We start from the raw sequence: 15,955 nt of genomic DNA, 5'->3' as shown, positions 1-15,955 counted from the left end.
ATTTAAATGAAAAATTTTTGTCAGTTATGAATAACTCTATGTCCTTTTGTGTTTCATGATGTTTGGTAATTTGGGTCACAATTTTCCTCCCTACACCAAGTAATTAATTGGGTACAGCCATCTTCATTGAAGGTTCTTGACCTTGTTTTATTTATTTTATTTATTTAAGATTTTATTTGTTTGGGGACGCCTGGGTGGCTCAGTTGTTTGGACGACTGCCTTCGGCTCATGTCATGATCCCAGAGTCCCGGGATCGAATCCCTAATCAGGCTCCCAGCTCCACGGGGAGTCTGCTTCTCCCTCTGACCTTCTCCTCGCTCATGCTCTCACTGTCTCTCTCTCTCAAATAAATAAATAAAGTCTTAAAAAAAATCTTAAAAAAAAAAAGATTTTATTTGTTTGACAGAGAAGGAGATAATGAGAGAGAGAGAGCACAAGCAGGCGCAGTACCAGGCAGAGGGAGAGAGAGAAGCAGGCTCCCCACTGAGCAAGGAGCCAGGTGTGGGACTCGACCCCAGGACCCCAGGGAACATGACCTGAACCCAAGGCAGACACTTAACCAACTGAGCCACCCAGGTGCCCCGACCTTGTTTTAGCAATTTGGTTTGAATTATTTAGTTTATCAAAGAGAATTGAGATTAGAGCCTGAATCCTCTTCCTCCTAACTCTGGTTGAGAGTGTCCTCCGTAATTAACCTCCCCCAATTCTTTTCATCCCTCCACTGGTGAAGTCCCATAGTTTATGCCTATCACCTGCCTAGATTAAGATCTTTTTTAAAAATTTTATTTATTTGGGGGGGCAGGGAGAGAGAGAGAAAGAGAGAGAAAGCACAAGCAGGGGGAGGGTCAGAGGGAGAGGCAGGCTCCCTGCTGAGCTGGGGCTCCATCCATGACCTGAGCAGAGGCACGATATCTTTGGTTAAGATCTTTAGAAGCAGTCCTCAAATACAAATGTTTGGATTTGGGCATTACAAGTGTTCCTTTTCACAAAAAGTGAATTTGGCCTCCATTTTCATGCATTAAATAGGGCTTAAATTCCACTTGAAGAAGACTTGGTTTATTAAAAATGAATAGACTATTAAGTAATGCAAAGAGTCTTGTTTACCTTCCTCTTTCTACCCTTTCATACAGCTATATTATTTAACTCCTGTTTGTCCTTGAGTCTGTGTGGGTTTGGGTTTTTTTTGGGGGGTGGGTGACTCTTTATTTTGTCTATTCCCCGTAATGTGGGGCAGGATTTTTGTTTTGATTTGTTTTTTCACTAGCACAGTTCTGTACCCTTCTTAGCTGTGTGTTGTGCTTAGTGTAATTCTTAATGTTCCTCATCTGACTTTAAAGGCATGTGAAAATATGCCAGATCCTGTTGGAGAGAATAGGAAGTTATTTCCCTAGGTGTTTTTTCATAAGGGTGTTTCCTCTTTTTCTCTCCCCTAACTTTCATTCTTGTTTTATACCCAGCCCTTCTGCCTATTGAAAGAGTCGTTAGGGAAATAAGTGCTCCTTTATCCACCATGGCCATTTCCAGAGCCCCAGCTGGGTTAATCACTTGCTGGTTATGATGGTCTGGAGCCGGCCAGGGATGCTGGCACACATGGGGAGTTTCTACTTAAACCACTTCGAAGTGTATGGTTGACTGGTGTGGTTTTGGTTGTTTTTTAAGTAAGTCTGCCTGTCTGTGATGAAACACAAATTAGGATGTATTGTGTAAAATTTCTCTTCTCCAGGCGCCTGGGTGGCTCAGTTGATTAAGCATCTGCCTTTGGCTTAGGTCATGTTCCTGGGGTCCTGGGATCGAGTCCCACATTTGGCTTCTGGCTTAGCGGGGAGCCTGCTTCTCCCTCTCCCTCTGCCTGCTACTCTATCTACTTGTGCTCTCTCTCTCTCTCTCTGTCAAATAAATAAATAAATAAAAATTATTTAAAAAAATAAAATGAAATTTCTCTTCTCTTCTCAAACTGAATGCCTCAGTCCGTAGCCCGGCTTGCAGTAACTGCCTTTCATCCTTCCCATGAACTTATGTCTGTCTCCCTTTAAACGGCTGTTATAGTATCTAGACAGTTCATTTTGAGCTCATGTTTCTGTTGGTGATTAGCCCACGTGTTAACTGATTTCTTAAACCTCCTGATAACGTCCATACCCACACACATTTAAGGTAATGTTTATTCGTTGTGAACATTGAAAAATATAGAAAAGAATAATGAGGAGGACTAAAGTCATTGCTAGTCCCACCCAGACATAGATACTTTAAGGTATTTTACATATTTTGAGCTCCTGGGTGACTCAGTTCGTTAAGCGTCTAACTCTTGCTTTCTGCTTGTCATGATCTCAGGATCATGAGATCGAGCCCCGCATCAGGCTCCGTGCTTAGTGAGGAGCCTGCTTGAGATTCTCTCTCTCCCTCTGCCCCTCCCTCACCCCCATGTGCTCATTCTCTCTCCCTCTCAAATAAATAAATAAATCTTTAAAAAATATTTTATGGGGGCACCTGGGTAGCTCAGTCAGTTAAGTGTCCGACTCTTGGTTTCAGCTCAGGTCATGATCTCAGGGTCCTGGGGCTGAGCCCTATGTCAGGCTCTGCACTTAGCGTGGGGTCCACTTGTTTCTCTCTCCCTCTCCCTCTGCCCCTCCCAAGAGCTTGTGCTCTTGCTTTAAAATAAGTCAATAAATCTTTAAAAAAAGAAAGTATTTTATGTATTTATACCCATTCCCTTTCTTGGGTGTATGTGTATTTGTGTGATTGTTACCATCTTTTTCTCACTTAAATTATAGGTGAACATTTTCCTATATCATTACATATTATTTGAAAGAATGATTTTTTAAAAAGATTTTATTTATTTATTTGACAGACAGAGATCACAAGCAGGCAGAGAGGCAGGCAGAGAGAGAGGGGAAAGCAGGCTCCCTGCTGAGCAGAGAGCCCAATGCAGGGCTTGATCCCAGGACCCTGGGATCATGACACGAGCTGAAGGGAAAGGCTTAACCCACTGAGCCAGGTGCCCTGAAAGAATAATTTTAATGGCTACATAATATTTCAGCTTGTGGTTGAAACTATTATTAGATCATTCCTTGATGTTAGGTATTTAAGCTGGTTTGTACAGTAAGTGGATACTTTGCTTTATAAGAAACCTCCAGGCTGGTTTCTAAAGCGCCTCTACCATTTTCTGTCCCCATTATCCATGTATGAGAGATCTGCTGAGTCTGCATCTTCACTAGCTCTTGGCATTTTCAGTGTTTTAATTTTAGCCATTCTAGTGGAGGTGCTTTCACAAGTTTTAAGAGCTGGTTGTTCCCACTTGGTTAAACCACCCTCTCATGTTGTAAAAGGCACGAAGTTACAGCTCAGCGTAGGCGACATCAGGGAATACTGAGTGACCAGCTCACCGGAGGGACTGGCGGTACCAGAAGTCTGAAAGTTATCAGAGCAGGAGAGACCAAGCAGTACTCGGGTCATTGATGATGAGGGGTCAGCCACCAGCAACTGGAGTTTGTGTGTTCACTGTTCCTCACCCCAGAGGATGTGTCCCTATATCGTTGGCAGAGGGTTCCCAAATTCTGCCTTTCGGGACCTTGTTAGCTTTTGAAAAGGATCTGTTGCCAAGGTCAGTGCTCCAGTAAGTGCATCAGTGTGACTTCATCTGCATCCTCTTGGCAGTGTTCTGCTCCTGGGGGACAGCAGTGGTAGTGTAGTCAGGAAATGGCTTCTGGAGTCAGACTGCCTGCTTTTAAAGCCCTGCCCTGCTGTTTATTGATGTGACCTTGAGCAGGCTGCTTAACCTCATTTGTAAGATAGGGCTGATGGGGTACCCTGTTGGGTGGGATTGTTGAAATGATTAAGTGTAAAATGGTGCCTGACTCCTAGTACTCAGAGCTTGGTGTTTAATAAACACCATTCTCTTATAAAAGGCATCTTGGAGAAATGGCTGATCCTCAGACTGAGACAGGAAATACACAGGATTCTGTAGTACCAGGAAGTAAGAAAATACTCAAAAACAAACCCTTTATTGATGGGGCATGTCAGAGGGACACAGGAACAATTGTGAATGAGCTCCCAGTGGCCAAACCTGGAACAATTTAAGCAGCAAAATAAAATAGTATTGGATAATCCCAAAGCATAAAATAAATATCTATAGGTTCATATAATATAAATGATTAATTAGAATAGACAAACTTCTCATATAGAGAAGTTTATTTATATAGAAGAATTCCAAAGGGGCGCCTGGGTGGCTCGTGGGTTAAGCCTCTGCCTTCGGCTCAGGTCATGGTCTCGGTCCTGGGATCAAGGCCCTGATCGGGCTCTCTGCTCAGCGGGGAGCCTGCTTTCCCCTCTCTCTCTGTCTGCCTCTCTGCCTACTTGTGATCTCTCTCTCTGTGTCAAATGAGTAAATAAAATGTTAAAAAAAAAAAAAAGGAATTCCAAATAATTTAAATGGATGCTCTGTCCTCACAGGAATATTATTTCCCACTCAAAGTGCAGAATATGTGTGGTAAATTTTCCCAAAGAGTACAGTATAGAAGGGGGGAGGGAAAAAGTCACTTTACAGGGGAGAAAACTGACAAGACCTCAGCCTGTTGATTGAGGTCAATGTCAATGGTGACAAGCCACGCTGATGACATGGGCCTCGATATGATGTGCCAATATGGCACCACAGTACTCTGGTCTTCTTCCCCAAACCCATAGCCTGAGTCTAATGATGAAGATGATGACAGATTCCAGTACAAGGACATCTTAGAAAATACCCGACCATTGACTTCAAAACTGTCCATGTCACAAACCCAAGGAAGGTCTGAGGAACTGCCGCAGCCATGAGGGGACTAAGGATGTAGGATGACTAGCTGTAAAGCAGTGGCCTAGATGGGATCCTGGGACAGAAGAGGATATTGGGTAAAAACTGAGTAATCTGAATAAAGCATGAACTTCAGTTAATGTGTCGAGGACCCCTAGCTGTCTCAGTCGATAAAGGGTGCGACTCTTGATCTCGGGGTTGGAAGTTTGAGTTCCACGTTGGGTGTAGAGATTGCTTAAAAAATAAAATCTTTAAAAGAAATAATGTATCAGTATGGGCTCATTTATGACAAATGTAAGCTGTTAATAGTAGGTGAGGGGCACCTGGGGGGCTCAATGGGTTAAGCCTCTGCCTTCGGCTCAGGTCAAGATCTCAGGGTCCTGGGATCAAGCCCTGCATCGGGCTCTCTGCTCGGCAGGGAGCCTGCTCCCCACCCCCCTGCCTGCCTCTCTGTCCACTTGTGATCTCTCTCTCTCTGTCAAATAAATAAATAAAATCTTTAAAAAACAGTAGGTGAAACTGGATATGAGGTATATGGGGATTTCTATATTATCTGTGGATTTTTCTGTAAATCTAAGACTATTCTAAGGTTAAAAGTTTATTTTTAAAAATGGTGCTTGTGTTGGAGAGGATGTGGAGAAAGGGGAACCCTCTTACACTGTTGGTGGGAATGCAAGTTGGTGCAGCCACTTTGGAGAACAGTGTGGAGACTCAATAGAGCTTCCCTGTGACCCTGTAATTGCACTACTGCGTATTTACCCCAAAGATATAGATGTAGAGAAAACAAGGTCCATCTGTACCTGAATGTTCATAGCAGCAATGGCCACAATAGCCAAACTCTGGAAAGAACCGAGATGCCCTTCAGCGGAAAAATGGATAAGGAAGATGTGGTCCATATATACAATGGAGTATGATGCCTCCATCAGAAAGGGTGAATACCCAACTTTTGTATCAACATGGACGGGACTGGAGGAGATTATGCTGAGTGAAATGAGTCGAGCAGAGAGAGTCAATTATATGGTTTCACTTACTTGTGGAGCATAAGGAATAACATGGAGGACATCGGGAGATGGAGAGTAGAAGGGAGTTAGGGGAAATCAGAGGGGGACATGAACCATGAGAGACTGCGGACTCAGAAACAAACTAAGGGCTTTGGAGGGCAGAGGGGGATTAGGGGTTGGGTGAGCCTGGTGGTGGGTATTGTGGAGGGCACGTATTGCATGGAGCACCGAGTGTGGTGCATAAACAGTGAATTCTGGAACACTGAAAAGAAATTAAAAAAAAAAAAAAAGCAGGGATTGTGAGAATGAAAAAAGAATGGTGCTTAACATATGGTAACAGCACAGCAATGGTAGCTATGATCACCTAACTTGGTTTTGTTTGTTTTTTATGTTTCCGGGGATCTGCCGGAATAAGGCTGAATTTACCTTATGCATCCTTTCTTGGCATGTGATTGGGAAAAACATATCCTAAAATACAGCTTATTGAAGGACTATAAAACTTCTAGAAGATAATTTAAGGAGTCTTCTGGCCACTTTATCCTCCTCATCCTCTTCATCTCACTGTTGCATTTATATGGATGGTCTGACTTGGGAAAGGAAGTATCTAAGAGACAAGAGGTCCCTCTCAATGGGATTGGAGATACCCAATATTTAAAGATTCATTTGTTTTGAATGTGAGGACGCACACATGCGTGGGTGAGGTGGGGAGATGTGAGAGGCAGAGGGAGAGGAAGAGAGAAACTTTAGCGGACTCTGCTGAGTGCAGAGCCTTGCCTGAGGCTGGATCCCACAACCCTGAAATCAGGACCTGAGCCGAAACCACGGATCTGATGCTTTTTTTTTTTTTTTTAATTTTATTTTTTTATTTGACAGAGAGAGATCACAAGCAGGCAGAGAGAGAGGAGGAAGCAGGCTCCCTGCTGAGCAGAGAGCCCGGTGCGGTGCGGGGCTCAATCCCAGGACTCTGAGATCATGACCTGAGCTGAAGGCAGCGGCTTAACCCACTGAGCCACCCAGGCGCCACCACGAATCTGATGCTTAAGCAAGTGTGTCACCTGCGCGCCCTGGGGATACTCAGCGTAAAGATGGGGATGAATAGAAAAGGATTGGTTGCCCGCTGGTCAATAGTCATAATTTTGTGATTCCCTTGTCAGTGGTGTTCCTCCCACCCTATGTGTCCGGGGGACTATAGGAATATTAGAGTAAGGCACATGACCAGGCATTTTCTCGAATTCATTTGTTGAGTGCACAGGGCACAAAGAGGACAGATTGTAGACCTTCCCCTTTAAGGGGTTTCGGGCCTTCCTGGGAGAATTGCGAAGTGGAACGTGAGCCTTTCTGTAACAGAGGAGCCGGTGCCTTCAGAATGAGGGAAAAACATCTGTTTTAAGGCCCACTAGGTGGGTCCCACAGATTAGAATCTAAAGCACCACGTGCTCAATAATATACACGGGCACTTACTAGGTTGACCTTTATTTTTTATTGTTTAAAGATTTTATTTATTTTAGATAGCACACAAGCAGGAGGGGGACAGGGAGAGAGAATCTGAAGCAAGCTCCACGCTAAGTGCAGAGCCCGACATGGGGCTCGATCCCACAAACCTGAGATCACAAGCTGAGCCAAAACCAAGAGTCGGATGCTTGACTGCACCACCAGACGTCCCTAATCTGACCTTAATATTATCTACACACAAGTGTGTGGCCCTCCCTCTCTTTTATTGAAGAAAAGGACCCAACATGAGGGACATGAGGAACATACTGTAAGTCTTCCAGGTGAGGGTTATGTCTTACTGATCTCTGTGTCCGCAGCGCGTGGCACCGTGCCTGGTGCGTAGCAGATGCCAAATAAATCTTGCTTGACATCCACAGGAGGTGGTCGTACCTCCAGGATGTTTGACTTATTTAGGCTGAAGTGTGAATAAATAGCGTTGGGGAAGAGGGTTCCCAAGACCACCCCTAGTTTCTGTGATTTGCTAGGATGACTCACAGGACTCAGGATCTGGTTTTACTCAGAGCTATGATTTACTACAGTGAGAGGACATACAGCAAGATGAAGAAGGAAAAAGGTTCATGTAGCAAAGTCTAGAGGACAGAGATAGAGACAGAGAGAACATGAGCGGGGAGGTGGGGGGAGAAGCAGAAGGAGGAGCAGAGGGAGGGGATAAGCAGACTCCTCACTGAGTTAGGGGAGCCCGCCTTGGGGCTCAACCCCAGGACCCTGGGATCACGACTCCTAAGGGAATAGTCTTAAAATAATAATACCCTGTGGCCCGAAACTTGCCTTGTTTTTCTGGTTGTTTGTTTCTGTCTTGGTGTTATATAATGGCAGGACTAAGGTGACCTTTGAACAACACAGGTTTAACTGTGGGTCCACTTATACATAAAGTGAACACGCCCGTGTTACTACCAGTAACTTCCGCACTACCAGGATCCTGGGAGTCCCCTTGGGTCCGTTCCAGTGACACCACCTCCCAAGGGTAACCAGTGTTCTGACTTTCCATGCCAGAAATTTGTCTGTTTGAATATCTTTTTTGTTTGTTTGTTTGAATATCTTTATTGAGATATAATTTACATACTATAAAGTTCACCCATTTGAAATGTACAATTCAGTGATTTTAGGTATTTTTACTGAGTTGTCCAACAGCCATCGTGCAATTCTCTGATAGCGTTTTCCTTGTCCCCCGGAGGCATCCGTCCCCTTTAGCAGTCACTCCCCATTCCTCACCACCCTTCAACCCAGGAACCCCTAATCTACTCCTTGTGCATATGGATTTGCCTCTTCAGACCATTCCATATAAATAGCTTTTTGTGTCTGGCTTCTCTCATAATGTTTTTAAGGTTCATGCATGATGTAGCTTGTGTCAGGATGTCATTCCTCCTATGGCTGCATAATACTTCCCTTTATGGGTAGACCATGCTTTGTCGATCGGTTCATTAGCTGGTGGACATTTGGGTTGCTTCTCCTTCGGCTGCTAGGAATAATGCTTCTGTGAGCATTTGTGAACGGGTTATTGTTTGGATGTAAATGACCATTTCTCTTGAGTATATATTTGGAAGTAGAATTGGTGGGTCACAGAGTAACTCTGTTTCACATCGTGAAGAATTGCTGAACAGTTTTGCACAGTGGCCACACCATTTTCCACTCCCACCAGCCCTGGGCCCCCCTTCTCCACACACTCGCCAACACTTGTTAGCTTACGTTTTCATTCTAGCTGTTCTAGTGGGTGTGAAGGGGTATCTTACATTTTGTTATTTTAAATTTTCTCATAAATTATTTTTATTTCACGGATTGCCATTTGCTTTAAGATGGTATTAAACAAAATGCTTAGTTTTTAATTTCATAATCCATTTTCCTTAAAGGAACCATGAGAGAAACATCACATTTTCCCTTAAATTTTTTTTAATTGATTATTTCTTTGAAAAAGCAATACCAGTACAAAGTATAACTTTAAAAGAGCACGGATGGTCATATGGGGAAAAGTGGGGCTCCTCTCAGCTCCTGTCCCCAGTCATCTAGATTTCCTCCCCTGAGGTGACCACTGTTGGCGCTTTCTTATGTTCCTTCCAGTTCCTTCTGTGTGTAGATGAGTTGTAATAAATTGTCTCAAAGTCAATGGCTTAAAAAAACACAAATTTATTATATTAGAGTTCTAGAGGTCAGAAGTGTGAAAAGGGTCTCACTGGGCTAAAATCAAGTTGTTGGCAGGGCTGTGTGCCTTCTGGAGACTCTGGAGGAGAGTCTGTTTCTGGGCCTTTTCCAGCTTCTAGAGGCCACATGCGTTCCTAGACTTACAGCCCTTCCACATCTTCTAGTCTCTGACTCGGTCCTCTCTGCCGCCTCCTGCTGCTTGTAAGGACCTTGTCACTACAAGGCCTACCTGCTAAGTTTAGGATCATTTTCTTATTTTAAGGTCAGCTCATTGGCAACCTTAACATTTCCTTCTGCTGTCTTAATTCCCTCTTGTCATGCAGCCTAACATTCACAATTTCCAGGGACAGGGACACTGTTGGGGGGCCGTTCTGCTGGATACTGTGGGTATACTTTTCTTTCTTTCCTTTTTTTTTTTTTTTAAACAAAAGTTAACATAGTTGACATGCTGTTCCTTAATTTGTCTTTTTTGTTTAATAATATATCTGAAAAGGTTCTTCCCTGTCAGAAGCTACAGAGCTACCATATTCCTTATATCTGCTATAAACAGTCCTTTGTATGGCATTTTCATAGTTGACTTAGCCATTTTTTTATAGTGTTTTTTCAGGTGCTGGAGTTTTTTTTTTTTTTTTTTATTAAAGATTTTTATTTATTTATTTGACAGACAGAGATCACAAGTAGGCAGAGAGGCAGGCAGAGAGAAAGGAGGAAGCAGGCTCCCCGTCAAGCAGAGAGCCCGATGTGGGGCTCGATCCCAGGACCCCGAGATCATGACCCAAGCCGAAGGCAGAGGCTTAAACCACTGAGCCACCCAGGCGCCCCCAGGTGCTGGAGTTTTATGTGTTTATGTAGTCAAGCAGATCAGTCTTTTCAGAGCGAGTGCTACTGTTGTTAAACTTAGAAAATATTTACTTTTAATGGAAAAAAAAGTTTTCCTTAGATTAAAAAAATACTGGTTATGTTCTGTTTGTATCTTGGGGCTGCCACAAGTTTGGGGACTTCATACAACAGAAATGTATTCTCTGCCAGTTCTGGAGGCCAGAAGTCTGAAATCAAGGTGTCAGCAGGACTGTGCTCTCTCAGATCCTTCCTCCCCCGTTCCAGCTTCCAGAGGCTTCTGGCGCTCTGCGTCTGTCTTCACATGGCCTCCTCTTCTATGTGTGTGTCTCTCTCCCTTTTTTTATTGTTGTGAAAAACAATGACATGAGTTCTACCCTCTTAATAAACCTTTAAGTGTATAGAATTGCTAAATGTGCATGTTATTGTACAACAAACCTCTAGAACTCTTTTTACCCAGCATAACTAAAACTCCATACCTGCTGAATCACAATTCCCCAGGCCCTGGCAACCACTATTCTGCTCTATCTCTGTATCTCTTATAAGGACTTGCCATTGGATCACTTGGGTAATCCAGAATGTTCTCATTTCAACATCCTTCACTTAATTATACCTGCAGAGACCTTCCAAATAAGGTAACAGTCACAGGTGCCAGGGGTTAGGAAGAAGGCCTATCTATTTAGGGTACTCTCAGTGCTTTCTAGCTCCCTCCTTAGAAGTCCTCTTTTGAAAATAAATTTTTGTGAGCAACTTAAACAATTGTTTCTTCAGTCTTCCCCTGCACAAGTTGCTGACGTCTCCCAGATGCACAGCAGTCACAGGTCCTTATTTCCTCCCGTGGTAGCCATTATGGCATGGTGGCGGTGTGTGGCATTTTGAATGGTAATAACATGGGGAGATGCTGTTCTTGGGGAGAAGCATTTTTTCTAATTTCTACAAATACGTAATTACAAATAGGATTTTCTCATCTCATGTGGCCTGAAGCTAAGATATTTGAAAATGTGCACTGAAATTGTTATTTTGAGTAAGATTGAAAGGTAGCAGTAAAGTCAATATGACATATATAGGAATACTTACAGGCAAGAACAATACCATACCATGTACGGTCTCAGTAACAGTGGCTGCCGTGAGTATTAACCCTGTAATGAGCTGTTGGGGGAAGCACTTTGCTCTATGCCCTGAGCTTCCCTGCAAGTTCTTGCTGAGTATGCCAGATGGCAAGCTTATTCGTCTCTGAGCTGCTTGCCCAAGAAGGGCTGGGCCACTGGCCCTGGGTTCCTCTCCGGTAAAGCAGTCGGTTGCATGTACACATGTCATCTGGGCCCATCGTGTCACCACCATGAGACTTCGGCTCTACTGTGAGTGATAAGGTCCTTCGTCTCTGATGCAAGACGCTGTGTCTTCCACCAGTTCTCATGAAACAGGAGCTGGCTAATTTGGTAACTTATAATTAGGTAAAATCTCAGACAGGGAGAAGTTTGTTCTGAAAAATTAGGCACAGGCTGAATTTTTGTAACTAAAGTCACTGAATATTGAATGACAAGATGATTTTTTTTTTTTTAAGTGAACTCCATGCCCAGCATAGAGTCCAGTGTGGGGCTTGAACTCACGACCCTGATATCAAGACCTGAGCTGGGATCAAGGGTTGTAGGCTCCACTGACCGAGCCAGCTAGGCGCCCCCAAAAGATGACTTTTCTGTGAAATCTTATAAATACAAATTCTCAAAAGTCTCTCATTGCTTCTGTTTTATGACATGATATTTATATATCAGGTATATTAAGGTAATGCTCCTGAGGTGCTATAACGGATACATAAAACCCCGAGTTTCCAGTGCTTTCACAAGAAAGGTGTTTTTCACGCTCACGTCAAGTCCTATGTGGGTGCTCCCCATCGGGAGTCTTTCCTGGTAGCTTTTCCATCATCTCTATCTGCTAAGATTTCCCGGGGGCTCATTTCTCTCCTGGCTGGTCAGAGGGGTGTGAGCTTGTGTGGGGAGGGGGGTCGCATGGGGGCGTTTTGGTTTTTCCTTTTTTCTGCCTGCTGTCTTGGTGCGCGCTGTGGCTGCCGCAGCGACTGCCATTTCCTCTGCTTTTATTTTGTTATTCTGACTTTTTATTATGGACAGCTGCAAGCATGCCAGAGGTAGAGAAAATAATACAGTGAGCCCTCCTGTGTACCATTACCTAGTTTCTACAGTGATGACATTTTGCCATTCTTATCCCTGCCTGGAGTCTATAGTTTTTATTGTTGCTTTTTAATAAAATGGTGCTGTCATTATGGAAAATATCTAACTTAGGTGTGGAGACACTGGTAACCTTACCCCTCAGAGCACTAAATGTATTATCTTAAAGGGAATAATATTCTGTGTCAATTTTTTTTTTTTTTTGAGAGGAAGAGAAAGAGAGAGAGAGGGCAGAGGGAAAGAAATTCTCAAGTAGTTTGACATGGGGCTCCATTCCACCACCCTGAGATCACGACGCAAGCCAAAACCAAGAGTTTGACATTTGATGGACTGAGCTGCCCAGGCACCCCTAATCTGGGTCATTCTTTTAAATATATTCAATATATTCCATTATATGGATAAACTGTACGTAATTTATCTAGTTCCACGTGGGGGGACAACAGTTTTTCCCTATTAATATAATGTTGAACTAACATACCTACTTGAGCAAGTGTTTTTCTCCACTTGGAATTGCTGTGTCAGAGGGTATGGATGTCTTACAGATGGAACGGGTATGTCAGACTGCCCTCCAAGTGACTGTCCCCATGTACATGTTCAGCAGTGGCCAGTGGGAACGTAGAGGAGCATTTTATTTTTTATTCATTTTATTTATTTATTTATTCATTTTAAAAGTTTATTTATTTGACAGACAGAGATCACAAGTAGGCAGAGAGGCAGGCAGAAAGAGAGGAGGAATCAGGCTCCCCGCCTCGCAGAGAGCCCGATGCCAGGCTCGATTCTAGGACCCTGGGATCATGACCTGAGCCGAAGGCAGAGGCTTTAACCCACTGAGCCACCCAGGCGCCCCCACAGGAGCATTTTAAAGCAAATCTCACACACCTTATTATTTCACCTGGCAGTACTTCAGTATTTCTTGCTAATAGAGAATTTTTTTCATTTTTATACATGTTTCTAAGAAACATTATTACTTCTAAAAAAAAATACTATCTTTTATCACTGGTTTGTTCAAATCAGAACTCATGTGGGCATTACAGATGTGTCCTATCCAAGAGAGGTGTTGGAAGGGGCGGCCTCCTTTGGGGCTGTGCTGTTGTACAAGTCTGCTCTGTGCTCGTGTAGGTCTGGGACCCAGAAGTGGTGGGGCTTTTTGTGGTCCAGGTCTGTTTAACAGGTTCTGATCTGCTCCATACTCCTGGTTCTTTCCTAGACACAGTTCGAAAGGCTGCCCTGTTTGGGGCCTTGCATTCTGTGTCTCGTCCCGATCTCCAGGCCCTCCCTTCAAGCTCCCCCAAATCAGTGCCTGGCTGGGGTGGGGAGTAGCTGCCTTTCTGTGATCTTGGTGCCATGCTGAACCCTTTGTGCAACTGGGAAGTCTCACAGACTGCTTCTGTCAACATATTTTACTATCTTACTCTTCTCTTACTTGGACTGAAGAAAATTTTTCAACCCAGTAAGACTTTTTCCTTTTGGGTTTTTCTCGTTCCTTCCATCTCTGCTTGAAAAGTAGCATTTGTGCGCTGAGCTCGTTGTTGTCTGGAACCCTTTTGCCGAGGCAGTCAGTAGTCAACATTGCCCCACCTCCCTGGCCCTTCGCACTGCTTTCCAGAGGCCTGCAGGCTGGGGAGACACTGCTGCATGCCAGGCAGCAGTCACCGCAGGAGGGACTTGGGTCCTTGGCGTGGCACGCCAGACTCCCCAGCACCCCAGCCTGCTGTCTGCCACCTGACTGTATTTCTTACATTTTTTGTTCCCGGCATCTTAGCTCAAGATCCTCGTTCCTGCACCTGTCAGGGTTTGGTCTGAGACACAGCCACTGCCCTAGGGACTTCAGACAGCATGGCATTTAATGTAGTGAATCGGCGACTATGAAGCTGTCTTCTGAGCCAGAGTGGCAATGGTGGCGTTGGCAGCAAAGCCAGCAAAGCTGCTAGCTGCTTTCCCAAAGTCAGGAAATGCTAAACACCAGGAGCCGGCCACAGATCAGCTGGGCCTTCTGCAGGACCCCGAGGCTGACACTCAGGGGAAAGTTGGGGAAGGTTCGGAGGCTGCTGGTGCAAGACCACGCCTCCACAGAGCCCGAGCTTGAGCGCTCCTGCTAGAGAGTTCCAGCCCGCCTCGCCACTCAGGTCATCTGCTTTCCGCTCCGACGGGGCGCTGAGCCTCTCCCTGCAGGCGGGGTCCAGGTGGGGAGCTTCCCCACTGTACGAGGGGGAGCACAGCCAGGGAGGAGACGCTGCTCATTGCCAATACACAACCTAGCTGCCTATTTTTTTCCCCAATGTGTGAAAGTCCTGTTCACTTTTTTCTCAGTTGTATTGAGAGACAGTGGGCACATGTCGCTGTGCGAGTGTAAGACGGGCAGCATGACAGTTTGGTTCACACAGATGGAGAAATGATGACCACGATGCGTTCAGCTACCGCCCATCCCCTCCGGCAGATACAATCAAAAGGAAAAAGGAAACAAAATTTTCTCATGATGGGCATTCTTGGGACTCTTCTCTGAACAACTGTCCTGTATGTCATGCGGCGGGTGTTAGCTGTGGTCGGTCACCTTGTGGGGTGTTCCATCCCCGGTACTTCCTTCTCTTGGAACTGGAAGTTTGGCCCCATTGACCCTCTTCTGCAGTTCCCCCTGCTGGCAGCTTCCCTTGAGCCGAGGGGAGCCCCAAACCTTAGAAAGTAGGAGTAGGGCGCCTGGGCGGCTCAGGTGGTTGAGCGACTGCCTTCAGCTCAGGTCGTGATCCCAGAGCCCCGGGATCGAGTCTGGCGTTGGGCTCCCAGCTCCACGGGGAGTCTGCTTCTCCCTCTGACCTTCTCCCCTTTCATGCTCTCTCTTACTCACTCTTGAATAAAAAAAGTTAAAAAAAAAAAAAGAAAATTGGAGTAACAGTCCTCGGGGTGCCGGCCTGGGGTTACCGTCTGGGTGAAAGAGCCGCCGTCTGGAACTGAGCACAGTCCTCGCACACACAGCGGTTATCCCTGTGGCTGTTTTGTTCTAGGCTATAAAGCAGTTGGCAAAATCGGAGAGGGGACGTTTTCCGAGGTGACGAAGATGCAGAGCCTGAGGGACGGCGGCTACTACGCCTGCAAACAGATGAAGCAGCGCTTTGAAAGGTAGGCGGGCGGGCCGCGTGTGCCGCCTGGCCACTGCAGGGTTAGAGCCCGAAGGGCCCCTTGTCGTCGCGGGAAACACGTACTCATGTGACACCGCGTGACACGCAGTCCGCGACCTCCGGGCAGAGGAGTGGGGCTGACCTCTGAACCGCTCGCGTGTGGGATTTTACTTGCTTCCGGAAACGGTGATAGTCATGATGACGGTGACGGTCGTGATGACGGTTACGTCCGGGCTTACTGCAGTGTCGCGGTCAGCGGCCACAGAACATGTCATTGTCCCCGCGGGCCTCCCTTCACGCAGCCGCTGTGCTCCTGGAACGTGCATGTGGGGCCCTTAGATCCGCACCCTCAGTCTCGGCGTGCGGGAGGCGCTTTTGATCTCACTAACT

At 45.4% G+C, this 15,955-nt stretch overlaps 1 protein-coding gene across 7 annotated transcripts in view; it reads left to right on the top strand.

Moving 5' to 3' along the window:
- Window positions 1–15,955, top strand: part of MOK (MOK protein kinase) — a 51,499-nt gene that overhangs the window by 5,282 nt on the left and 30,262 nt on the right. For 6 of the 7 annotated variants that reach the window (XM_059374012.1, XM_059374013.1, XM_059374014.1 and 3 more), the window contains exon 2: window positions 15,452–15,566. In XM_059374012.1, the coding sequence (XP_059229995.1) occupies window positions 15,452–15,566 (115 nt within the window). Of the gene's footprint in view, window positions 1–15,451; window positions 15,567–15,955 lie in introns of those variants that run through there. The other variant, XM_059374022.1, reaches the window with a different exon arrangement.

This window comes from Mustela nigripes, chromosome 13 (assembly GCF_022355385.1).
Source record: "Mustela nigripes isolate SB6536 chromosome 13, MUSNIG.SB6536, whole genome shotgun sequence".
In the NCBI taxonomy this organism is placed as follows: domain Eukaryota; kingdom Metazoa; phylum Chordata; class Mammalia; order Carnivora; family Mustelidae; genus Mustela; species Mustela nigripes.
Note: the sequence above shows the minus strand (reverse complement) of the source record. Positions and strands in the feature narration are given on the sequence as shown.